Source organism: Fibroporia radiculosa, assembly GCF_000313525.1.
Source record: "Fibroporia radiculosa TFFH 294 genomic supercontigs, scaffold108, whole genome shotgun sequence".
Classification (NCBI taxonomy): Eukaryota; Fungi; Basidiomycota; class Agaricomycetes; order Polyporales; family Fibroporiaceae; genus Fibroporia; species Fibroporia radiculosa.
In genome coordinates, this window is record NW_012133172.1 from 1 (window position 1) to 23,696 (window position 23,696).

General features: G+C 50.3%; 8 protein-coding genes across 8 annotated transcripts; 6 read left to right on the top strand and 2 right to left on the bottom strand.

The window, feature by feature from the left end:
* Positions 1 to 691: 691 nt before the first annotated feature.
* FIBRA_00275 (uncharacterized protein) lies at positions 692 to 6,182 on the bottom strand (the record flags this gene model as incomplete). The annotated part of the gene is made up of 23 exons (XM_012322174.1): positions 692 to 737; positions 794 to 854; positions 907 to 1,083; positions 1,148 to 1,162; positions 1,215 to 1,269; positions 1,322 to 1,378; positions 1,433 to 1,511; positions 1,563 to 1,624; positions 1,674 to 1,755; positions 1,811 to 1,910; positions 1,963 to 2,077; positions 2,128 to 2,216; positions 2,273 to 2,419; positions 2,474 to 2,659; positions 3,084 to 3,714; positions 3,766 to 3,906; positions 3,969 to 4,043; positions 4,092 to 4,215; positions 4,271 to 4,316; positions 4,366 to 4,842; positions 4,898 to 5,048; positions 5,097 to 5,315; positions 5,364 to 6,182. 23 exons carry the CDS (start codon positions 6,180 to 6,182, stop codon positions 692 to 694), a joined length of 3,954 nt encoding a protein of 1,317 aa, XP_012177564.1.
* Positions 6,183 to 6,613: 431 nt separating this feature from the next.
* FIBRA_00276 (uncharacterized protein) lies at positions 6,614 to 7,421 on the top strand (the record flags this gene model as incomplete). The annotated part of the gene is made up of 3 exons (XM_012322175.1): positions 6,614 to 7,070; positions 7,127 to 7,303; positions 7,357 to 7,421. The coding sequence occupies 3 exons, from the start codon at positions 6,614 to 6,616 to the stop codon at positions 7,419 to 7,421; spliced, it is 699 nt and encodes a 232-aa protein (XP_012177565.1).
* Positions 7,422 to 8,183: 762 nt separating this feature from the next.
* FIBRA_00277 (uncharacterized protein) lies at positions 8,184 to 9,023 on the top strand (the record flags this gene model as incomplete). Its single annotated transcript, XM_012322176.1, has 3 exons — positions 8,184 to 8,360; positions 8,560 to 8,931; positions 8,982 to 9,023. 3 exons carry the CDS (start codon positions 8,184 to 8,186, stop codon positions 9,021 to 9,023), a joined length of 591 nt encoding a protein of 196 aa, XP_012177566.1.
* Positions 9,024 to 9,688: 665 nt separating this feature from the next.
* On the top strand, positions 9,689 to 14,430 carry FIBRA_00278 (uncharacterized protein; the record flags this gene model as incomplete). The annotated part of the gene is made up of 8 exons (XM_012322177.1): positions 9,689 to 10,246; positions 10,303 to 10,476; positions 10,526 to 13,307; positions 13,364 to 13,622; positions 13,677 to 13,818; positions 13,875 to 14,147; positions 14,201 to 14,289; positions 14,340 to 14,430. The coding sequence occupies 8 exons, from the start codon at positions 9,689 to 9,691 to the stop codon at positions 14,428 to 14,430; spliced, it is 4,368 nt and encodes a 1,455-aa protein (XP_012177567.1).
* A 578-nt stretch (positions 14,431 to 15,008) lies between these two features.
* Positions 15,009 to 15,658, bottom strand: FIBRA_00279 (uncharacterized protein; the record flags this gene model as incomplete). Its single annotated transcript, XM_012322178.1, has 5 exons — positions 15,009 to 15,024; positions 15,074 to 15,168; positions 15,216 to 15,413; positions 15,470 to 15,526; positions 15,581 to 15,658. 5 exons carry the CDS (start codon positions 15,656 to 15,658, stop codon positions 15,009 to 15,011), a joined length of 444 nt encoding a protein of 147 aa, XP_012177568.1.
* A 238-nt stretch (positions 15,659 to 15,896) lies between these two features.
* FIBRA_00280 (uncharacterized protein) lies at positions 15,897 to 16,795 on the top strand (the record flags this gene model as incomplete). The annotated part of the gene is made up of 3 exons (XM_012322179.1): positions 15,897 to 16,158; positions 16,209 to 16,543; positions 16,601 to 16,795. 3 exons carry the CDS (start codon positions 15,897 to 15,899, stop codon positions 16,793 to 16,795), a joined length of 792 nt encoding a protein of 263 aa, XP_012177569.1.
* A 1,256-nt stretch (positions 16,796 to 18,051) lies between these two features.
* FIBRA_00281 (uncharacterized protein) lies at positions 18,052 to 20,051 on the top strand (the record flags this gene model as incomplete). Its single annotated transcript, XM_012322180.1, has 10 exons — positions 18,052 to 18,102; positions 18,165 to 18,281; positions 18,334 to 18,559; positions 18,610 to 18,738; positions 18,806 to 18,887; positions 18,938 to 19,072; positions 19,122 to 19,239; positions 19,294 to 19,661; positions 19,716 to 19,962; positions 20,019 to 20,051. 10 exons carry the CDS (start codon positions 18,052 to 18,054, stop codon positions 20,049 to 20,051), a joined length of 1,506 nt encoding a protein of 501 aa, XP_012177570.1.
* A 427-nt stretch (positions 20,052 to 20,478) lies between these two features.
* FIBRA_00282 (uncharacterized protein) lies at positions 20,479 to 23,572 on the top strand (the record flags this gene model as incomplete). The annotated part of the gene is made up of 8 exons (XM_012322181.1): positions 20,479 to 20,586; positions 20,651 to 20,743; positions 20,795 to 21,073; positions 21,132 to 21,222; positions 21,279 to 22,285; positions 22,339 to 22,573; positions 22,631 to 23,044; positions 23,103 to 23,572. 8 exons carry the CDS (start codon positions 20,479 to 20,481, stop codon positions 23,570 to 23,572), a joined length of 2,697 nt encoding a protein of 898 aa, XP_012177571.1.
* Between the last annotated feature and the right edge of the window lie 124 nt (positions 23,573 to 23,696).

Genomic DNA, 23,696 nt, shown 5'->3' on the forward strand with positions numbered 1-23,696 from the left:
CGATAGACGGCATCATGCACAAGGTACGTACCCCCGCCCGCCCGCCCGCCACCGTCTCCTGCGCTACGCTGACGCCCGCCCGCGCCGCGACAGCTCGACGAGCTGTCCAAGGCGCTAACCGCATTCCACGCACTGCCCACGCCCACGATGGACTTTGCGAGCTCGCGCAGCAATACAAAGGATTCGACCGTCTCCGACTCTGGCGGCGCGACCCCAGTAGATCCAGGGCCTTCCCTTCATCGCGATCGGCCTGAGCACATATTTGTAGACAGCCCCGCTTCTGATATCCCTCCGCATGCTGCGTTTTCGTAACGTGCTGTTCACGAGCAATCCGGCATTATAAAATGTGCGCTGTGCAATTACGGGCAAAACTAGCACGAACCATACAAGGTATGGTGCGTGCTTCCACTCTAGAAGCTGTGTCTACTTATAACGCAAGAGCAATCGATGTACATAACTTTACGGGACTCGTCGAGAGACGCGAACATTATGCGGACAACGTCCAGTCCAACAGCGTCCGCCGCAACACGTAAATATACTGAACAGAACCAAGGCCGTGCGCGGTATCATGAACAAAGTCCGCTGAAGTTATTATTGGACAGAAATTATGGCGCACGCGAAATATGAGCGGATAAAACTCCGCGCGCTCAGATTGATCCCGAAGAGGACGACGATAAGCCTGCACAAAATGTCATGACCTGTAATCTGTAAGCAAATGAGCCGGGAACATACCAGTCCTGATAATCGATCAATCAACGCTGTTCACGTGTGAAAGACGAACGAAGAAACATACCCTTTACAATAGCCGTTGGAAGACGTAGGAATGCATGAGAGGTATCGGCACCATGAACACGCTATTCACGGCGTCAGTCACGAATCGAGGAGCGGCATTCTAGGCACACATACCTGCATATGGATTTGACGTGTAGAAATTGCGAATGAGGACGACAAAAAGGACGATGGCGACTGGTATAGCAATGAGCCTGAGAGTAATAACTATAGTTCTATGTCTCGCCGATGGACTGATGATGGGATAAAACGCCATTCCCACGAGCAGCCCCATCAGCAGTCCGCCGAGGTGAGCTAAGAGACATCTATAGTCAGCATCATGTATTGACTAGCCAAAAAAACAACCATATGATCTAACCAAAATTGTCGACGTCTATGAAAACAGATCAGATCATGTGGCGACGACCGGGCTAGACGTAACTCACATGGAATGAATCCCAGACCGACACCGATGACAAGCTCGACAACCATCCATGCAAGCTAATGCCGACGTCAGAACTCAATGACCAAGGCCTAGACCAGAGTACCCCACCTTCGTGCCTGGTCGATATTGATATCTCCAATGCGCGAACAGATCAATCCATGCAATCTGCAGTGACCATTCAGTCCATGATTCTGGGGCAGAATAGCATATGACACCGACCGCCGTAGTCCCAAAGATTGCGCCACTAGCTCCAACAGACGGCTGCCCAACGAGGGCAAAGTTCCCCCCCAGGACATTCCTACGTGAGACATGAGCTTCCCTTTGCCATGCTAGGAAAATACGCTCCCACCCGAACGTTCCAGATGCGATATACAAGACAAGGAAGAAAACAGATCCCATTTCCCGCTCAACCTATAAATGTAAATGTCAAACGCAGGAAAGAGACGGAAAATGTACTTACTTGCGCAGAGACAGTCGTCTGTGCCAACATATTCAACAAATAATGTATTATTCCCGCGTGAAGAAATATAGGTGTAATGAACCTGAAAATAATTATGGGCCAAGTGTACGGTTGATTTACGGGCGAAAAATGGCTACCTGAACCATTGATTCGGCGTCTCGTCGTGAAAGCCCCCGAAGCCACAGACATCTTCTAGGGGACATGCTGAAGTAACGGGATTGGCTGTGTCGTTCAAGCCTATGCCAAGAACATCAGTAAAGATTCGTCAACCCGCTCATCTAGAACGCACATGGAAGCTCTGTGCTGAGAGGAATACCCGAGACTATTTTCATGCACGCCGGAAAACGCGCACCAAGGTTGATCAGTGCGCTCCCGGATGGACCGAGCATGGGATTGACCGCTGGCTTCACTGGAACGTTTGTTACGTGCCTTTCTCAAATGAACGTTCACATACCTTGAACGATATTGGCGTGCCTTGTGCTTTGTCGTTCACTACCAACTCGTAAATCAAAACACCGAGCATAGCGAGAGTAAGCATCCAGACTGGTATTTGTTGAGCTGAGCTTCTTCACTCGTCCTCGGAATAACAAAATACACACCGACGTATGCCCGCTTCTGCACACCAACCCCACGCCGCTTGTCTGATATGCGCTGCTCAAGAGGATAAAGACCGAAGTATCTCTGAAACATATTGGGCTCCTCCAGAGGTGACTGTCGAGGGGGCACAGTAAACGGCCCAGAATACTCTGCGAAAGGTGGTAAGAAACGCGTGCAGATTGTTCAACACAATATTTGCACACCTTGAGCATGGTAAGCCTCTGGCTTTCCGTATAGTTCGCCGGGTCCAGCATTGGCAGCATCATTCGGCTTTCCGCCGAGAGTGACGCTGTCGGTCGAGTTGTAGCCGTCAGGGTTGTAGCTGTAGTCCTTCGCGTACGCAGGCCCATATACAGGATTGTATGGCTCATCGTAAGGGTCCGTGTTTTCTGAGTGGTTTGCATCATTCGGAAGTAATTGCGCAGTTGACCCACTGTAGCTGTGACCGGGCCGCGCAGACCTGCTGCTGTGATTAATGGAGTAATTAGAGTGTTGACGAACTGGAAATGCGGCCTCAGAGGTCATTATCGTGTCGAACGAGTGAGAAGAGAAAAGGGCTGAGCACGGAAGAGGAAAGAGAAAGCGAGGCGCGGAGGCAGGCAGTACAGTTCCGACCTTGATCAGCTGCCAAGCCGCGGACTTTGAATCTCAATCTGATGGCTGCTTGCTGCCGCTCGCGCTCCTCACGAGTCACAGGTCAGACAAAGATAAATTAGATGCAAAAGATAACAACTATTCTACAGCCTTCCGACATATCCAGCAGTATAGACATCGTACATCACCCCAAATCAAGTCCCATTCAGTTTCACTCACTGTCCATCGGGTCGCTGATGGCACTAGCTCGACCCCGGCTTCGTACAGACGGTTTTCGAGTCAGAGGTGTAAAATGCATCGATGTGTCCACCGACAGATCTCCGTGAGCCGGCTGAATATCATCCATCGAATATGGCGGTGGCTGGTCCCAGTCATCTTCCTCCCCTTCGTCCGGCCGTGTCCACCGTCTTATCGCCCGGTGTCCGTCAACATATCGCAGTGTGCTCGTCCCGACGTCACGCAATTTCTTGCTCTTGAGCTTCCATTCCATGGCGCCACGCCCTCCAAAACTTGCTCGACTCGTCGTGGAGTCCTGGCTTGTCCGCGAGGTATGTCGCTTTTCTTTGAGATCCGACCGGCTGACGGGAACGGCACCTAGCATTCGAGGATCTGAGGGAAGCAGAAGGGGGAGCATGAATCTAGAGTCCATGAGCTCCCCGAGGGACTCTGGAGCTTTTGCAGGTTCCCACGAAGACTTCTCCCATGTCCGATCGAATAGCGCGTCGATGCTTCGTTGTGCAACCCAGCTCTCTGGGGGCGGCGCTGGCGCTGGGCTCTCTGATCCTTCGTCCAAGGACGGAGACACACTGGCGCTTTCTTCTCGTTCTCGCTCGCGTTCCCGCTCTCCGATCTAAGATAGGGAAGTATGAAACAAGGTTGAAAACTCAGTCATCGCACATACCTCTTTGCGCAGAGCTTCAACGCCCAGCTTAATGCGATGCCTTTCCCAGTCTTTCTGCAATTGTGCAAGGTATTGGCTGCACTCTTCGGTCATTCGGGGTTCATTTACTTCGTATCTGTAATCACGCACAGCACGGCGCATCTTCAGAATAAGGTCAGCCGTTCACTGCACATAGCACTCGATGTAGTAGTATATGGTCGTACCTGCAACGGATTCAAATTTTTGAGGGTTTGTACCGTAGCGATGAGATTAGGGAACTCAGTAATGGAGGAGAGTCCCTGATTTTTCTGAGCAGAATGGACCGGGCGTAGCTGCGGGGGTCTTACCTGCAGCCAAGTTAAGAGATCCTTAACTGGAGCGAAGTGTGACACAACGCCACGGGGCAGTTGCATCTCACCGATCCATTCCTCCAGAACGCTGAGGTTCATACTAATCTGTACAGCTTTCGATCTGCGAATGTGTGTCAATATGGCACACGCAGATGATTATTTTGAGATGAACACACCGGCACAAGTACTTCTTCCGTGTCAGAACACGGTTGAATGTCTCACCTGCTTACATGTTACTCAGTCTACTGACCATGAATGAAACACGCCTTACATGCTGTCCAGTACATAACTTGGGACCATAGCTGGATTATCATAGCGGGATTGATCCCAGAAAGATGTAGAAGGGTGTGGAGAGCTGTAATAAATGCAGTAATGTCTTTCGGTGATGGCTGGGGGGAAGTCGAGGGAGCAAAATTATCTGCAAAAAGAGACTGTAGGGGTGCGGAGCTAGAGGTACCACGTGCACGAGTGAAGGTCTGCCGTAGCGAAGCAAAACTACGCGAATTTGTAGGCGATGTCGACGTCGGCGGAGGGGGAGAGGGTGGTCTGCTGCCATTATTCGGCGAAGCCGGCGCGCCACCTCTAGGCGGTTGACCGGCTGTCTTTTTCTTATTTCCAAAAGAACGAAGAAAGGACCACTCGGACTCGAATTGTATCGACTCAAACTCAGTCGAGAGGGGGGAGTAATCAAGAAGTGCCGCGTCAAGCAGCTGATCGATTTTCCTCTCCGCAAGGCGTATGATGAACACTGAGAGACATACACTATCAAGCCCAGAAGAGTACTGTTTTTTTCAAAAACTCACCAAAGACCGAATTAAGAATCTCCTCTATATGTGCAAACTGCCCCAGCATTTCGCACGTCTCATTGATGGCATTGTCGCATCGCATGAGGTGCAACCAAACGGTGGTATTGTAAAGCCAGAAAACGAGGGTGGGTGCATCGTCCGCCCGGTTCTAGGTACTGTTTGGCCACTTGACCCAAGATGAAAGCAATACACTTACAAAGAAAGTTTCTTCGATGGTATCTGTTGCTCCAATAATTAAGTCCTCGAGCCAATTATGATCACAGGTAAGACAAGCAAATCGGGCCAGCATATACAGGGCATTTGCTGGTTCGGAGTTCCTCAAGGATGGTTCGAAAGACACGATCAGTGATTGGAAGATATCAGGCAATGCCATTGGAGAGAAGACCAGCATGGAGGTATAGTCTGGTGGTGGTGTCTACTTGGCATGTCAAGGACACGTCGGTGAATTAGAAGGACTACTTACGTAGCAGGTCTCATCCAACATCTCTTCTTCATCCTCCGAATCCGAATCTAAGGAGGATTCTGGAGGTCCACCCCACCAGCTTGAGGGAATGTCTAATGTCTTCTCAATGTCATGCTGGACATTTTTCCTCTTCCCTAGCCGGCGGGTCCGCTTCTCCAGTAACCGCCGTTGTTCCTCCTTCCTTCCACCCTTCCACCCTTCTTCGCGCATTGCTTCCTCGAGTAGAAGGGAAACATCCTCCCTTCCGGGAACAGTGGAATGTGCGGTAACAATGTCAAGAGCCGTGAGTTTGCGTCGAGTCAAGGAAAAGGGTGATGCACCATGCGTCAGAAGGTGTGAGACTAGAGTCGGGGGAGAAACCAGGGCAGCGTAGTGAAGGGGGCTCCAACCAGCTGCCATCTCAATATTAATTCGTGGTTCCAACGGAATTAGAACCAACAACAGACCCTTGTCTGCAACGTTTGCGTCACATCCCTCAGATATGAGCAACCTAACACATTCCTCTCGCTCTATGTCTCGCTCCGATTCAGAACCAAAGCCCAATATAGTTGCACTGATGAGACCGAGGCCATCTTCGTCCTGCTTCCCGAGGTCCACGTACGGATGGGCATTAGGATCGGTGAGCAGATGAGAGAGAAGTAGCATGTCTCCAAATTGGCAGGCGCGTGTCAAGCTATGAGACACCAGTTCTGCCTTCTGTTGCGGTGAGAGCCCAACATAAGGCGACAGAAGATGGGCAATCTGTGATGGTGTCGGGTATAGAGGCTGCAGATCCGGTTCTACAGTCAGGTCGACTGGAGCAACAGACGACACAACCATCGTATGATCCCAAAATGAGTGTAACAGATCGCTGGAACGAGTGGTCGCGTGTCCGTTGGTGGAGATTGCTATTCAAGTCGGGGTGGCTGGAAACCACGCAGCAACGGGATCCGACTCCGCCACTGAGCGAGCTATTCTAATCGAGTGATACGAAAGCAGAAGATAGAGCTCCAGAAAACTATCCGAGAGGAGAAAGGCAGACACAGGAAGTTGACCCGTCAGTACGCTTGGTCTAAACGAGAACTTGACCGTAGTATCCTGTGGCTTTGCGGGCGCCTATGAAAAGTCGGTGGCTGAACTCGATCACACTTGCTTCTTTCGGATTTTCAAGTACCTGTCCGCCTACCCGCTCTGTCCGTTGGGACGCAGTTCTGTAGTCTCCGCACACACTCTCGCAACAATCCACATTTTCTATTCATCACGACTTCTCTATGCTCGCTGCCAAGCGACGGAAAATCTCGAACGACCAATCATTACCAACAGCTAGTCCGCAGAGCGATAATGATGCAGCCTCTGTCGGTGCTTCTAGCTCCGATGTGCCATCAGGGAGTGAAGCCAGTTCCTCTCCGGATACGGAGGATGAAATTGCTGAGGCAAAGAGAGCAAAATCGAAGAAAACTTTGAAGCGGAAGCGCCGGGCTACAGATGTGACACAATTTGGTGCGACTCTACAATCTCTGTTGAGCACGGATGCACCGTCAGGATTGCCCCTATCACTTAAGCCATCGGTTTCGAGAAAGCGCAATGATGAAAAGCTTGAGATGCAGGGCCGGAAGATATTGCAAGTCGAAAAAAAGGAAAAAGAAGAGAAGGGGAGAATCAGAGATGTCATTGGTGGTTGGGGAGGAGAGGGCGAGAGGGTTTTGAGAAAGGTTGCTCAAAGGGGTGGTGCGTATCTTTAGCTAACAATCAGCGGGTTTGATGTCATTCTCATTCTGTCCCAGTGGTCAGACTTTTTAACGCAATACAACATACCCAGGCTGCGTCTTCTGTTGCGGCTGATGAAGCAAAGGCGCAAAGAGGTTCCGGAAAGCCTACTTTACCTGCACCTAAAATTGGAAAGGAGAGATCGAGCAAGCGGGGCAAGGAGAAGGATTTTATTGTGGGAAGAGAGAAAGAATGTAAGTGGCAACACAAGCTAAGTGCCATTATCTATCTTATGCTACCCCCGCAGTATCCATTGGACAGGATGATTTCTTTGACATCCTCAAGTCTGGAGGCATCGTGTCTAAGTCATGATATTGCACACACATCCAAAGGCCTTTTGTCTGAAACCGACCATGTGTGTCGATCGATACGCTCGTTGGGAGTTGGCGTTGAAGGTTTTTCGCCGTTCAGGAAGATGTACTTCTTGCATATGTTTCAAATTTTGAGACGTACTCAGTACTCATGGTTCAGTTGCGTCGTTGCTTGTAATCTCTTAGCTCCATGAGTACATAAACAGGGCTGTCGCTCGTGCCCGGTAGAAGTAGTGACCGAAATCTATATAGGTTCCACCCCATACGATATCTGTGAGCCGAAACGCAAGTATTTGTTGACTGGGACTTATATATTCACATGCATGTTCGCCGGCGCTTGTGTGACACTGGCGCTTGAACATATGTGCTTCGGGATGTCTGCCCTAAAGTACCGCTCTCCATAAATCTTCGCTACCACACTTTTGCAACCTCCACGGTACGTTGGCGTCACTCCTCTATGCATTGCGCGCAAGTTTCACGCTCATGTAACTAGTTCATGCAGAAAGTGTATCAGGAAGAGTGGGAAAGGCGACTCCATGATGTCCATGTCACTAAACAGTGAGTCAAATTCTCAGGTTTTATTTCGCGCATCCATGTGGGGGGTATATGATGAATGTTTAATTGGGAATCTCTCTGACTTCTTCGAAAAATGGAGATTTGAATAATTGCATGTATTATCTGATATCTTCCTACGAGTCCTGCACGTTTTGCGCCCTGTATAGTGTCTGATTATTCTCACCCTAGTGACCTGAATCGTCTTGTCATGGACTATCTTGTTATCGAGGGCTACAAGAGCGCTGCGGAGGAATTCAGCCGGGAAACTGGGATGGAGTCACCCGTGGACTTTGACAGCATCGAGAGTAGAATGAACATTCGCGAGGCGCTACATCGCGGGGATGTCAGCGACGCGATTACACGAATAAATGACTTGAATCCCGAGGTGAGCATCTAGTTACCTCTAGCTTTCTTGTTATGGGGCAGAGCGATGCGGATGATTAAACCTTTCATGCACCACTCTCAGACCCGGGCTTATCCGGGTCGGTGATGAGAATTTTACACCAAAACTTCAGTCTTCAATATGATATCCTTCATTTCCGTTGTGGCTTCTGTAAGAGTCAAGCTAACACCTAATGTGTCAGATACTGGATACAAATCAAGCGCTATATTTTAAGTTGCAACAACAGAAACTTATTGAATACATCCGTGAGGGCAATATTACCGAAGCACTTCAATTTGCGCAAGAAGAGTTGGCTCCGAGAGGGGAAGAGAGCCCGGAGTTTCTGTCTGAACTCGAAAGAACCATGACACTGTTGGCATTTCAGTCCTCGCCACTTGCACCTACGGCCATTAGCGAGCTTTTATCGCCAGCGCAGCGAATGAAGACTGCAGGGGAAGTGAATGCAGCTGTATTGGAAAGTCTTAGTCAGGGCAAAGAAGCGAAGCTGATTGGCTTGCTCAAAGTGCTCTCCTGGGGAGAGAGCATGCTGAGTGAGCGTGCAGAGTTCCCCAAGGTATGGTACTTTGAAGAATAATTTCGTGTGCCGCGCTCACGTATATCTAGTTGAACATGTCGGACGGGTCATTTACATACGAGAGCAAGTGATTTTGGTGGTGGAGCTCTATCGGAGACTGTACTGTTTTCATGGCAACGGCGCTGTGCACTGCTTATCTGGATCTTTCACTGTATTCGCATTGATCCGGAGGGTGAATGATGAGAATCGCAATGTCGACGGTCGTACTGTCACGGGGCTAGGTGAAGGCGCCCCGGTTTCAGCAGGACACCTGTGGAGGGTGCGGGAGGAGACCTCATGGGCTGCTGATGAGTATTGCCACGGGGGATGGCAGCCTTGAGGCGGCGATATGGGCGATATGAAAGCTGCGCGACCTGAGGGTGTGTTCGACGTGGAAGAGAAGGGGCTGAGTGAGAGTGATAAGCCGCAGACGAGGCCACGGGCGACGGCCCCGGTGAAAGAGGATGAGTGTTCGTTGGCGCTGGTCGATGGCGGACCCTCGGTTGTCCCGTGCTTAGTCAGCGCCGCCGGCAAGCTCTAGTGCCTGCCACTGGCCGCAACGCCTTGCTCGGTCGCCCTTCGTCGTTTAGCTCGACGACGCTCTCTCGTCCGTGGCTTTGTCCTCCACCTGGGTCGTCTGCACTCCGTGTGCCCGCGACAAAGTTGACGTTGGCTGGTCTCCGTCAACGCCCTCCTTTTCTTTCCTTCATTGTACGACTAGTCTCCCCCTTGTTCCACCGTCTGCCTCGCCGGCACCATGTCCGACGACACCAGGTCCGCCCTCCCTCCGAACCGAAAGCCTAGGCCTCGTATCCTCGTCGTCAACAATCCAAGTCCAGAAAGATCGAGTAGCGACGATGAACACGGGCAAGCATCCAGCTCACAGCCCGCTCCCAACAACTATCATTTTCGTCCTCTCCCCAGTCCGTCCCATGCTATCATTGGCGACAGATCGCAGAGCTCTTCTGCACCTCATATACCTCCACCGCTCACTACTATCATCCCAGAGCAAAGACATTGCTATCCATCTTCGCGGTCCAATCCGTCCAATCCCGCTCTTTCATCCCCTTCTAGCACCAGTTCGCCTGCGTTTGAGTCAACCCCTCCTCCAAGTACACCGGGGCAATCCCTCCCCCCTGTAGATCTATCCGGGGAGGGTACTATCAGACAAGACACAACAATCTTACAGACTCAAGACCGTAGTGATGGAACGCCTCCCTCCACATCTCGCCATATCAAATTCCCTAACCTCAAATCCCACCTGCAGCGATCAGGTCATGGCCGCCGATCATCCAACAACAGCAGGCCCTCCAGCGTGCGTGTAGTTTCTAGTTATCAGAAGGGGGATGTGATAGCTGATGACACGGACAGTCTCCCACAACGTCTACGCCTGACTGTTATGCACCACACTCTAACCTGGTATATAGTACCAATCCGAATGAGAGCATTATATTGTTTGTTACTAAAGATTCGGAAAACTTTTCTAAAGTTGATGTCAGTGGTGCCATGACTCCTGCGTTCATACGAGAATGTATCTTCTCTAAGGTACTCTTCTTGAGCTATAGCCTGTAACTGCTTTCTCATCTTCGCATAGCTACAGATACCTGATGAAGAACAGCTTCGCCACTCGATCTATCGCACGGAAATTGAAGGATACGCGATTGGTGAAGCGCTGACGGATGAGCAGCTATTCGACCTTTACCGTGCGCAAGGCGATGACAAAGGGTCTCTTAAGCTTTTAGTTGCTCACTCGGCTGCCCCAGTCCACGAGCCTTCGCACGATCCTATTCTAGTCTCACCTACGGTGTTCACCGTCCCTCCTCCTGTCCTACCACCACACGGTTTGTATCCCTTACATCCCGTGAGGAAGCGTTCAAGGTCAAGACATGGAAGTCAGTCGTCGGCTAGTGAGCAGCTATTGCAGGAAGCTGTAACTGGTTATGAAGCGTCCGGATCTGACGATTTGGACCATCCTGACTGGGAAGCGCGTCGTAGGTTACCGCAGAGCAGGCTTACGCACACAGTCCCCCACCGGCCCCAGTCTCCAAATGGCATGCACTCTCCTGACCTCACGTTTCCCTATGCCACAGCGGAGTCGCCCCAGATGGGCGCTGATACGCCTCGTGGGCTTGTGCCAACTGCTCCGCTTGTCTTACCGCCTGAGAAGACTCAGTATTCCGAACGGGGTTTACGGAGGACCATACCTTCTGTGGTTAGCCCCGACAGTGCTACGAGCGACACTATCACTTCGCCTTCTGAGCGGCCACGTCGTGCGCAGCAAGAAAAGGAGGAAGGTGATAGACAGGACCGAGAGCGCTCGAAGCGAAGAGATGGCCAGTCACGCAAGGACGGAGGGATTCGTCGCGGGAAGAATCACTTCGAGGTCTCGGTTGATGGATGGACGATGGTACCGGGCGATCTTCCGGTCAGCAATTATGCAGGAGGTCGACCTACCACTCCCCAAGAACGTTCTCCGCGATATGGGGCTTCTCCAAGGTTTAACCCCATCCTTCGTAGCGCTGCAGCATCTGGAGGATCAGGCGAGTCCCGTAGTCATAGCAAGAAACTCCAGGGTCGTCAGGTTCCGCCAACCTGGGCTGTTACTTGGAAAGAGCCTGTGGGACCTGGTAAAGCTGAGTCAAAGCCACAGTCGCCCTCCGTGTTACGCACGTTAAAAAGCTTCAATGATTTGCGATCTGCGTCCAAGCAGCAGCAACAATCACCGCCGCATCCTCCGAGTCTTGTGCCTGGGCGTACTCGGCCCTCACAACCAGCTCCTCCTTTGGTTACCCGACCATCTACTGGTGGTAGCAATGGTATGAGCGGCACTACCGCGCAGGCCACTTCGTCCAAATCCACTACCGAAGTCACCCCCACTGTGCATATAGATTCTAGCCGTGATATATCAGTCGCTAGATCGTATGGGACCAGAGGTGTGACTTCGCCCTTATATTCCACCTCTCGTGGCCTGGTTTCGCCCGGCTATTCGCCTAGTCAATCATTCGGGGGAGGGGTTGTCGGTTTATCATCGCTACCCGATCAAGAACCAATCCCGCGGCCACATTCTGCCCTTGATGATAGAGGAAGTACCCTGCCTCGCCAGCAGCGCACTCATCCTAATCCGAAAGCTTCTGACAGTACCCCGGATATTTCCACTGCTGTGTCGTCACATGCGCCGTCCCACTCTTATTCGAGTCCTAGTGCATCTGCGCGAAACGGATTATACCGTGACGACGGTGTGCCGACACTATCTAGACCGATTCCTGTCCCTCGCACTGAGCAACGCATCGAATTTCCCAATGGCTCGTCTAGTCCCTCTAAGCACCTTAGACGCGGACCTCGTACACCTCCTCGCAGTCCGGCGGTATCGTCAACACAATACGATGGCCGAGACAACGAGATGAGGATGGTCGGCTCACCTCCTATTAAGCAGGAGCCGTCTCTTATAAGTCCTGGGCGTGGCATTATTGAAGAGGATGGGGCGTCGGAGGCCATTGCTACGACGAGACGTGATGAGTTCTCACATTGGGCAAGTCTTATTGACGAGAATGCTATGGAAGGGACATTGAAGCCTTGGTCTGCATCTGTCAAGTCACCTCCTTCCCAATCATCATCGTCGCATCAGCCTTCCTCGTCGGACTATACGACTTCATCAACTCTGATAAATTCGACCAACATGCCCGACGACGACGAATCGGACTGCGATGATGACTTGTGGGCGAAAAAGCCTGACAGGGCTGGTGAAAGTCATCAAAATTCACGACAGCAGACTCCGGCTGACACTTCGAAAAGTACAACACGACCGCCAATCCCGCAGCTCAGCACAGAGAATCTCTCCCCCAGATTGCCTGGCAAGTATGATACCTCGAGAACACCGCCGAGTAATTTTCCTGCCCCTCCTGATTACATTCCTCAGCCTTTCCCTCTTTCCCGTGCCACTAAGCGCCCTTATGCCTCGTCGGGTACCTCACTGAAACATCAGGGTGCGCGCACGAGTCGGTTTGAGAACGAGTACGATTACACTTGGGCTCCCCGTCCGCCCCCTGAAGACGTTTTGGAACGCCTCGAAGAGTATTTCCCCGAGCATGATTTGGATCGACCTGTGATTGAAATGTCGTCTGGGGGCTCTTCCCCGATATCTGCTGAGAATCCAATCCCAACTCCACAGCGTTTCAAGCACAAAAAGTCCATCCGTGTTGTTGCAGAGGAACATAAGAATCGTACGTCGCGATTGGGATCTTCGTCTGTCACTGCAGCTTTGCGAAAACGGAACACCAAGTTATGGGGCAGTCGGTTAGAAGAAGTTACCTCAGAGCAGGCGAGATCAGACCTCTCATCTGTACCTTCGGACTCGTCTCCTGCTTCCTCAGCTACACGTATGTGTTACCCTCATTTCATACTATTCTCGTCATACTGACTGGTCGATCCACAGCAATTTTCCGATGGGTTCGTGGGGAGCTCATTGGGAAGGGCACATATGGCAAGGTGTACCTAGCACTGAATGCGACAACAGGAGAGATGATCGCCGTGAAACAAGTGGAACTGCCTCGTACCGCCAGTGACAAGAGTGACTCGCGCCAAGTTACCGTTGTCGAGGCTTTGAAATTGGAAAGCGAGACTCTCAAAGATTTGGACCACTCGAACATCGTCCAGTACCTCGGATTCGAAGAGACTCCGACATTCCTAAGCATGTATGCCTTCTCGTAACATACTTTACCTCGTCTTTCTGATGATTTACATTCTAGTTTCCTTGAATATGTACCTGGTGGATCTATCGCCAGTTGCTTACGCAAGTATGGCAAATTTGACGAACAAGTCACAAAATCGTTCACTGGACAAATACTGGCAGGCTTGGAATATTTGCATTCTCAGGGTATTCTTCACCGGGTAAAATTCTAGATGAAATATAAAAACGCCAGCACTCTGATATCTCTTATTGATAGGACTTGAAGGCTGATAATATTTTGGTCGAGACAAGTGGAGTTTGTAAGATATCTGATTTTGGTATATCCAAACGTACAGACGACATCAACAATGCTGGCGCATACACAGCAATGCAAGGTACCGTATTTTGGATGGCTCCCGAGGTGATCAACTCGCAGCAAGGGGGTTATAATTCCAAGATTGATATCTGGAGTGTTGGATGTGTCGTTTATGAAATGTGGACTGGTCAACGACCTTGGAATGGACGGGAGGCTATGGCGGTCCTGTTGCATGTAAGTCTCTCTCCCCGTATCACGAAATGGCACTCATGGATGGCAATGTACAGTTATACCAAACGAAGCAAGGACCTCCGGTACCACCGGATATTCAGTTATCTCCTCTTGCAGACGATTTTCGACAAAAGTGTTTTGCCATGTAAGTCAAATACTTGCCCTGTAGTAAGCGCTGCTGACACATATTACTAGGGATCCGGACCAACGCCCCCCTGCGACCGAATTACAGAAGCATCCATATCTTGAGCTCCAGCCGGGCTGGGTTTTCAATGGATTCAAGTGATTGCGGCTGCGCTGCTTCTCGGACAGTCAGGCGCATTACGTTTGGTATTTCTAACCTTCGTTTTCTTCGCAATTTTGTATCTTGTGGCGGTTATCTGACATTATCATTCCACTGCGTGTTTCGTTGCCACTAGCATACCACGCTATATTTTTGTCATGCGCATGTTCCAATTACATCCCATCCACACATTCATCAAATTCAGCAATCTCATGTAGCATGTTACCCAATTATTAGTGCCCAATACATTCTCTTGGCTTGTTCTCTGATAAATCGCGCCCAAATTACAACGTCTAAGGATGAAGTGAAAGCCCCGGCGTCCCAAGCTGTCCACCGTAGATAGTAAGTTGTACCAGCGGTGCACATGGAGAAAAAAGCCTGGGAAACCACTGAATGGATACTCGTTCGGCTGTGCGACAATTTCTGAGCAGGTATTTCAACCAAATATCATGTACTGTGATTATACACGAGGTGAAAAAAACAAGATATTTCAACCATAAACCGCAAAGGACACGGAAGCCACCGAGGCTTACGTGCGAAAAACTACGCCCTAGACCATTGGCTCTCGATATTAGAGATTCCTACGGGGAGGGCAGCCTGCAGAGAGGTCAGTACGGACTTCAAGGACGCTAGAGTTATACTATACGCGACTTTTTCATCGTAATCAACCCATTCCCCTTCTCTGAGGTCTACCTCATCAAATACGGTCCCAGAGTCAAGTCCAGAACAAGACCACACTCCCTGGTCATCCTTAGATGTGTAAGATGCAGTCCATATCAAGGACTCACTCTGGGATCAAATCCTATAAACTCGAGGCCACGGCAATCGACGGTCAGAAATGGTGCGAACTGGCCATTCGCATCCGCGGAGTAAGGGGTGGTTACCGACCGAGCCTCAAATTTTGCGAATGATTCGCGTTTACACAAGCCACAGCGCCAGACAAAATGTGCTGTGTTGTTCTTGCCTGAGGACACCTCATGCTCCTCCTACGAATGTTGTACTTATGAGAGCATATGGCGCAGTGCATGTCAGACATACATACCAAGCGGTTTAGGGCTACAAACTTTGGATGAACCTCGTTGCAACTCGTACATTTCACCTACAGGGGTGTGGATAGATGCAGCACAGAGATTGTAACTCAAGATGAACAAACCTGGAAGAAATATTCGAAGGCGTCTGAGACAGGCGCAAGGTCGGTGACATTCTCGAGGTCTGCTTTTATACAGAGCATAAGGCGCTTCCATGGCTTCAGCAGTAAGTGGAGGGATGCGCAGAAAGCAGCAGCTCACCACCATGTCTGCGCATGCGAGCGGGTCGCAGTGATCGCGTCCGCCGACCAGGATGATCGAGATTGGGAATCTAGCAGGCGTTATTTGCGCGTGTTTATGCGCTTCTGCAGCCGCTCAGTTGTCTCTCGCGTCCGTTGCGCGTCCGACTCGTCGCGGCTACAGCGCACAGTGGCTGTAGCAATGGTCCTCACCTGGGCATGCCGCCCCGTCGCTCGAAACATCCATACGTCCGCCGTCGCACGCATGGCACGCAGGTCTCCAACCGCGTCAAGTACAGCTACCCCCTCCACTCATACAGCCGCTATGCAGCAGTTGGCAAATTATGACATCGAGAAGGACGTAGACGACGACACGACGATGGCTGGTCACCTGTTGTTCCAACAACAACGTCATGCGCTGTACTATATGCGCTTGATTGAGCATGAAATGCCAAAGCTGGTCGGTGAGTGTTCACTCTTAGTGTGTCCCGGCCCTTTACGACGCGCCCCGCAGCGTACCGGAAGCCTTTCATCCCACCAAGCGTGTCAATGCCCCTTGTTGTACGCTCCATATCGTATGGTGGCGAACAGCACCCTGTGGATGTCAAGCGCACCATAGTTGTGCCCCTTGCCCAGCTACCTCTAAAGGATACTGCGGCGATCCACAAATTCAAGTTACTGGCTGGGCCTCGTTGGACGCCAGATCCTCCGCCAAATTCAGGAGTTGATAGGAATGAGTCTAACAGCGAGCACGGATACTTTAAAATTGCCTGTGAAGACTTCCCAAAAGCAGCCATGAACTTGAAGTGGGCCAGCGATACACTGGATAAGTTGCTCACCGAAGCTAACGTGGGTGCCTTTGTATGAAACCAACATCCTAGCTCTGATACCAGCCACTATGTCTAGGACACCAGAGATACTTTCGCAGATGTTCCCCTTGATAGCCGACATCTCACGGCGAAGGCTAGGAAAGCTAGGAAGGGAGAGCATGTATATGCTCGCCGTGGTGTCCGACCTACCATCAAAGACTTTCCTAAGGAGTGGTTGCCACTCTCGGATGCAGATAATACTTTCGCCGACTCTTCGTCTAGTTCAGTTTAATCTGCTATCATCATCCTTCTCGAAACGCTGCCCTTGAGAGACATACATGCATTCTGTCCTAGCCGGTATAAATGATTTCGGCTCTTTAAGCTAGTTCCGCATGGCGTGCATGTAGGTCAGAATGCTCAGTACGTTTCTGCGTATGTCTGTTAGCGGGTTATTACAGACATCATAATAGCATTGAACGCAGGAGTGCAGTCAAACTTAGGTTTGGAGGTTCCGGAGCGTACCCTAACAAAACTATCGATCTACTTGTACGGTTGTCTCCCGTAGGCAGACTTCTTAATAGAGACCTATAGCGTGGAGGAGGACGGTCTCAATAAAGCTTGTACGGACAAGGTGAGATGGACGTGCATTCAACGGACAACGGACTTGCTACATACCGAGAGTCGACGGCACTTCACGTTTTTGTTATAGGAGTTAATGGTACTTGCTTCAACATGATAGGCTACAAGCTATTACGTTGCTCTGCTTCAAGCTTGTTCACACAAGCAGGGGGCACAGCTGACATGTCCAATACGCCGTGTCCGGCTGCGAAAGCCGAAGTCACTGTTTGCAGTACCCCAAACATATCCATACTGTAACGTTGACTGACCAACAGGTTTGCGTTCTCGCTTCCGCTTCCATCAACGTGTCCTGCAAGACTGATTCATCGCGAGTCGGTACATGGGTCCGACAGAATGGCGAGACGAAGGGCTTGCAATTATTACACAACTTAGACAAGAGACAAGAGACCATCAAAATATTTAACGAGACGATGACGTCCCTCTCATGCGCAAGAGAGGACCTCAAAGTAAAGAACGTCAAAGTCTAGGAAACTATTACTTAAACTGTGAAAAACATGTCCCACAGATCGACTAGACGGCTACACAGATGTAGCTGGCGTCTACTCATATAAGTAGATCCAGGAGCTCTCTGAGTGTTATTTTGTTGTACTGTCATCATTGAATTACTCAGCGTGTCTCAGATAAACTTCGATTGTATCGACTTACATGCAGACGTCTCATTTATGTTCAATTCAGTGATCAGATGCGACTCGTGCTCTCACTTTGAACGTATGCGTAGAACAAATATACATGCAGCTCACATGCTGACGTGAAAGTGGTATTGATACAATAGCACTCACAATTCGACGGTGATGTGGAGGCAATGAAGTGGAAGGTCCATGCACGATAAGAGTGAGGGCCGCGTTGTGACCAAAGCGTGTTGGTTGGCCGGACCAGAACATGACGAGGTTCGGTCGCACCTAATCAGCAATGTCCGCTCTTCAACCATCCCCACCACTTCAGGTCCAGCCTGTGCAATGGGTAAGTGACAACGTAGCATTCCGAGAAGTACAGCAAGGTTATAGAGCGGATTCTGCGTTCAGACTCTACTTTTACCGAAGCCCCGACTAGACGCCGCGAGGTCAATCAATAGCAAACAACAACACTCTTCGCGACCACAACCGATTCTTCCTCCTCTTCCATTCCTTGCCGCCCTCAAGGTGAAATTGACCCCCTCCTGGCTTTTCTTCACTACTGACAAGCAGCCCCAAGATGACGGACTCCTACATTTCCACAGGCAATGGCGATGCCTTTACGCCAAATGGTTCGAGCAGGATGAACGGTTCCAGCCCATCTTTGCCCACAACTTCCAATGACGCTGGCACCGCTCCCATTATCCGCAAAAAGTTGATGGGATTCGTCGGATTCGCCAACTTACCGAACCAGGTACACAGGAAGAGTGTGCGGAAGGGTTTCCAGTTCACTACTATGGTCGTCGGTAGGTATCATATTGCGTATATGCCAAAACAGCTTTGACTCTGCTCGCAGGGGAGTCCGGGTTGGGTAAATCGACACTCATTAATACTCTGTTTAATACGACCATCAACCCTCCCAAGGAGACCCTCCCGCCCAGCGCGGAGAGGCCCTCTACCGTCGCTATTGAGAGTATAAGCGCCGGTGAGCTATCTCACTCTGTTGTGTTGCTGCCGCTATACGACGTGTTGACGCTATTTTTCTGCCACAGACATTGAAGAGAATGGCGTCCGCTTGCGTCTCAATGTGGTTGATACCCCCGGTTTCGGCGATTTCGTCAACAATGATGAGAGGTAGGCTGCTGTGCCGTAGCAATTGTATCACGTGGCTAAATCAGTTATAGCTGGAGGCCCATTGTTGAGAACATCGAATCTCGATTTGACTCCTACCTTGAGCAGGAGAGTAGAGTCAACCGTCAAAAAATCGCGGATAATCGTATTCATGCATGCCTCTACTTTATCCAACCGACCGGTCACTCGTACGTGCTCCCTACTAGATTATGTTGCCATCATCGACCAGGACTCTAGATTGAAGCCTATTGATGTCGAGTGCATGCGTCAACTCCATACCAAAGTCAACTTGATACCTATCATTGCCAAGGCCGATACGCTCACTGACGAAGAAGTCGCGGAATTCAAAGCCCGGGTAATGCTGCACCGTATAGATGTGTTTGTTCGAATACTGACGAGTTTGTCATAGATCCTTGCTGACATTGCCTACCATAACATTCATATCTTTCAGGCACCAACGTACGAGAATGAGGACGATGAAGCTATTGCCGAGGCCGAAGAGATCGCGAGCAAGATTCCATTCGCGGTAGTGGGTTCTGACAAGGAGGTCACCACTCCGGATGGGCGCAAGGTTCGCGGCCGTGCCTATCCTTGGGGCGTTGTCGAGGTAGACAACGAAGACCACTGCGACTTCGTAAAACTTCGGCAGATGCTTGTCCGAACGTACATGGAAGAACTCAGGGAGTATACCAACGACGTCCTCTACGAGAATTGGCGAACAGAGAAGTTGCTCAGCATGGGCGTTATACAGGATTCTAGTGTGTTCAAGGAAATCAAGTACGTAATATCTAATAGTTCTGAGATGATTTTTTTAAATCCGAAGCGTTCCAGCCCCGCTATTAGGATACAAGAAGAACGCATCATGCATGAGGCAAAACTTGCTAAGATGGAGGCCGAAATGAAGATGGTCTTCCAGCAGAAGGTGCAAGAAAAGGAGGCAAAGTTGAAGCAGTCAGAAGAAGAGTTATATGCTAGGCATCGGGAGATGAAAGAGGCGTTGGAGAAACAGCGGTTAGATCTCGAGGACAAGAAACGGCGGATCGAGAATGGCCGCCCGTTGACCCCGGAGAAGATCAGTGTATGTTATTTTCCTGATTTTTCATGATGTACATGCTGACGACCACGACTTCACAGACTGGCAGAAAGAAGGGCTTCCTACGTCCTTAATTTTCTACCTTTCTATTCGCGATATATCCCCCTCCCGTCATTTGACTTATATCAAGCTGACCTTTGCTGGTTATGTCTGCTGCGGCTTATTCATGTCTTCTATAGTATATTCTCCGCTCCAGTGTCGTGTTTTAATTTCGGTAGTGTCTTCTCGAACACTTCGTCGCTCGTTATTCGGATACCAAGCTTTATGTCCGGTCGTTTTTTTCGGTAGCAAGGCAGTTCGTCTACTCTATGCAAGGCTCCATTGTTTGATTGTACTGCTTGGGTGGCCCTGCCTTCTTACAATACCCATCAGATTCACCCCTTCCAAGCCGCTGTTATTAATCGTGGTCAGAAAAACAAATGTTTTTGGCTCATCACGTGCACAAATAGAGAGTGGCGAATGCGAAGTGACTTTTGCCTTTGCTTTACTTCGACGACTGTGATGGCTGCTGTTCAAGCTGTGCTCTCCGCACTCGATGTATTCAGTCGTGCACCGGACAAGGCTGCACTAGATCAGGCCAACGTATGGCTGCAAGATTTCCAGCATTCCGTAAATACCTCTCAACTATCCGGTCTTTGGACGCGATCCTGACGGTCCCCCGCTGCTCCTCCAGCGCGATGCGTGGTCGACGTGCAACGTACTGCTGTTATCACCGGATGCTCCTGCGGCGGCAAAGCTCTTTGCTGCACAGACATTCAGAACAAAAGTGAGTTGATTCTTTGTCGGGCGCTCATACATCTGAGTGATCGTTCTATAGGTTATTTATGATCTGCATGAGATGGACAGCGCAGACGTATTCCGCCTCCGGGATACGCTGGTGACGGCATTAGAGACGTATCACACCGGACCTCGCACAATTATGGTGCAGCTTTGTCTGGCAATCTCGGGTCTCGCGCTGCAATTTCCTGGATGGGAGGATCCGGTTCAGAACATGATCGATTCTTTTGGGAGGAATCCCACTACCGTCCCAGCGCTATTACAATTTCTCACAGTTCTGCCGGAGGAGCTTAACACAAACACCAAAATTCCTGTGACGGTGAGTACCTCGCGTGGCTGCTCGGTGGTGGCGAATTCAGAAGTTCATTCATGAACAGGACGACGAGTACAAGGAGAGGGCGAACAAATTGCTGACCAGCAATGCAACGAGAGTCGTAGGATTGCTTTCAATGTACTTGCAGGCCACAGGTATGGCGAGTAGAGTTGTATTCTCTACGTCACTGACTTCTGTTCCTCTGCGTCAGGCGTTTCATCAGCGATTCAGGTGCAGGTTTTCCATTGTCTCAGTAGCTGGCTTGCAGCTGGTGAAATTACCGCTGCATCTCTCACGGAATCGCCACTACTCCCATTTGCTTTTGAAGCGTTGGAGTCGGAGGCCCTATTCGATGTTGCTGTTACCGCAATTTGTGACCTCATACATGAGACGCAAGAGGTAGAAGACAATATGCCGGTGATTGAGTTCATTGTCCCGAGGGTCATCTCCCTGCGACCCAAGCTCTCGGAATTCGCATCGGATCCCGAGAAGATAAGGGGGTTTGCCCGTATCTTTGCAGAGGCTGGGGAGACTTACCGTGGACTAATTCTTCATCATCCGGAGACATTCTTCCCCATCGTCGAGGCCATAGGCGAATGTTCCGCATACCCTGATTTGGACATTGTTCCCATTACGTTCCACTTTTGGATGCGCCTTGCTCAAAGCATTGGCAAAAAGCCATCCGTTCCTCCACCCTTCCTCAATGCGTACAAGGCGCTCGTCGGTGTCATTATATCGCATCTACATTTCCCGGAGGAGCTTAGTTCCTTGACGGGACAGGAAGCTGATAATTTCCGTTCTTTTCGCCATGTAATGGGTGACACCTTGAAGGACTGTTGTTATGTCCTTGGTGCTGACCTCTGTCTACTGGCGTCATACGACATGATCACTGCGGCTCTTTCCGAAGGCAACACGATTTCTTGGCAGAAAATCGAGGCCCCATTGTTCGCAATGAGATCTATGGGTGCGGAGGTGGACCCTGCTGATGACAAAGCAGTTCCAAAGATCATGGATCTTATTCCGTCTCTTCCGCCTCATCCACGAGTTCGATATGCAGCACTGCTCATCATCTCGCGGTATACAGAATGGATTAACCGCCATCCGGAATATATTCCTTACCAACTGCAGTATATCTCCGCTGGTTTTGAAGACAACGATGGGGAGGTGAATGCAGCGGCAGGACAAGCAATGAAGTATCTTTGCCAAGATTGCCGTCGTGTAAGCACGTCGTCTACTTGATATCTGTTCTGGAAACTTACTACTCTTATAAGCATCTGATTGATGTCTTGCCTCAACTTCATACATTCCTCGGCACCACAGGCTCCAAGCTAGCTCAAGATGATAAGGCCCAAGTTTTTGAGGCAATCGCATATGTGATCTCAGCTATGCCAATGGAGCAAGCAGCACAATCCCTGCGCACGTTCTCTTTGGATATCCTGGCCCAAGTGCATGCGATCGCAAATAAGTCAACAGTAGTAACCAAGGATGAGTTGCAGGCAGTCGGTAGTGAGTGATTAACTTTGACTAATAAGGTGGCTTTCATTCACCATTCGACGGGTGCAGACGGATTGGAGAACCTCGAAGTCATGCTGGGAGTTATCGACACATTTGGTGAAGAGTTACCTGTGACGTGCCACAATAGTTCCCAAGAAGCTTGGTCATTCTTCGATCCCTTCATTGCCAAGTACGGATCTGACTACCAGATCTGTGAACGTACCACTCGGGTACTTCGTCTTGGTTTCAACTTCTTCGGATCCACAGTCCGACCGGTGCTATCGTCCGTGCTGACAAGGATGTCTGCTGCTTTCGAGGCTACTGGATATTCCAGCTATCTTTGGATTGTGGGAAAGATTGTTGGCAGGTTTGGAAACGACGATGATCCCGCCCTACGCGCTGCATTCAAAGATGTATTCGAGAGATCTTCCAATAAGCTTGTTCAAATCCTGCGAGGAAAGACACCCGCAAGTATACCAGATGGTGAGTTTACGACGTGGAGTTGAAGCTTTTGACTCACGCTCCAGCTGCATACTTGTAGTGATGGAAGACTACCTACAGATGTCACTGCAAATGCTCGAGTACACCCCTGATGTTTTCTTCCCATCTCCAGCTTTCCCTGTTGCTTTTCGTGCTGCAATAGCAGCTCTTACCGTTGTGCACTCCGACATTGTTTTTGCAGCCCTAGATTTTATCCGCAACATCGTCACCCATGACTGTCTTTCGCCGTCGTCAACAACGCCGCCTCCGCCCAAGTTTCCTGTGTATGCTGCTGCTATCCGACCAGTTGTCCAGAAGGAGGGACTGGAGTTAACAGGGTATCTTCTCTCGGGCTTGGTCGGAGATTTTCCCGAAGAGTCCGCACCAATAGTCGTGACCATCTTCCGCGTATTGGCCGGTCTATGGCAGGCCGAGTTGTTGTCCTGGCTGCCTGCGGTCCTACAACAGCTTCCGCCTATCTCCGCTACTGATCAGCTGAAAGCCCAATTCCTCGCAGATATGAACGGGTAAGTGGTACTGTCAGATAGATGTGCTCCATTCACAGTCTCACAAATGCTTCGCAGCGCTGTCCAGTCAGCGGAGTACGATCGGGTCAAGCGTGCGATTCTTGCCCTTCACCGAGCTTCCCGCAAAG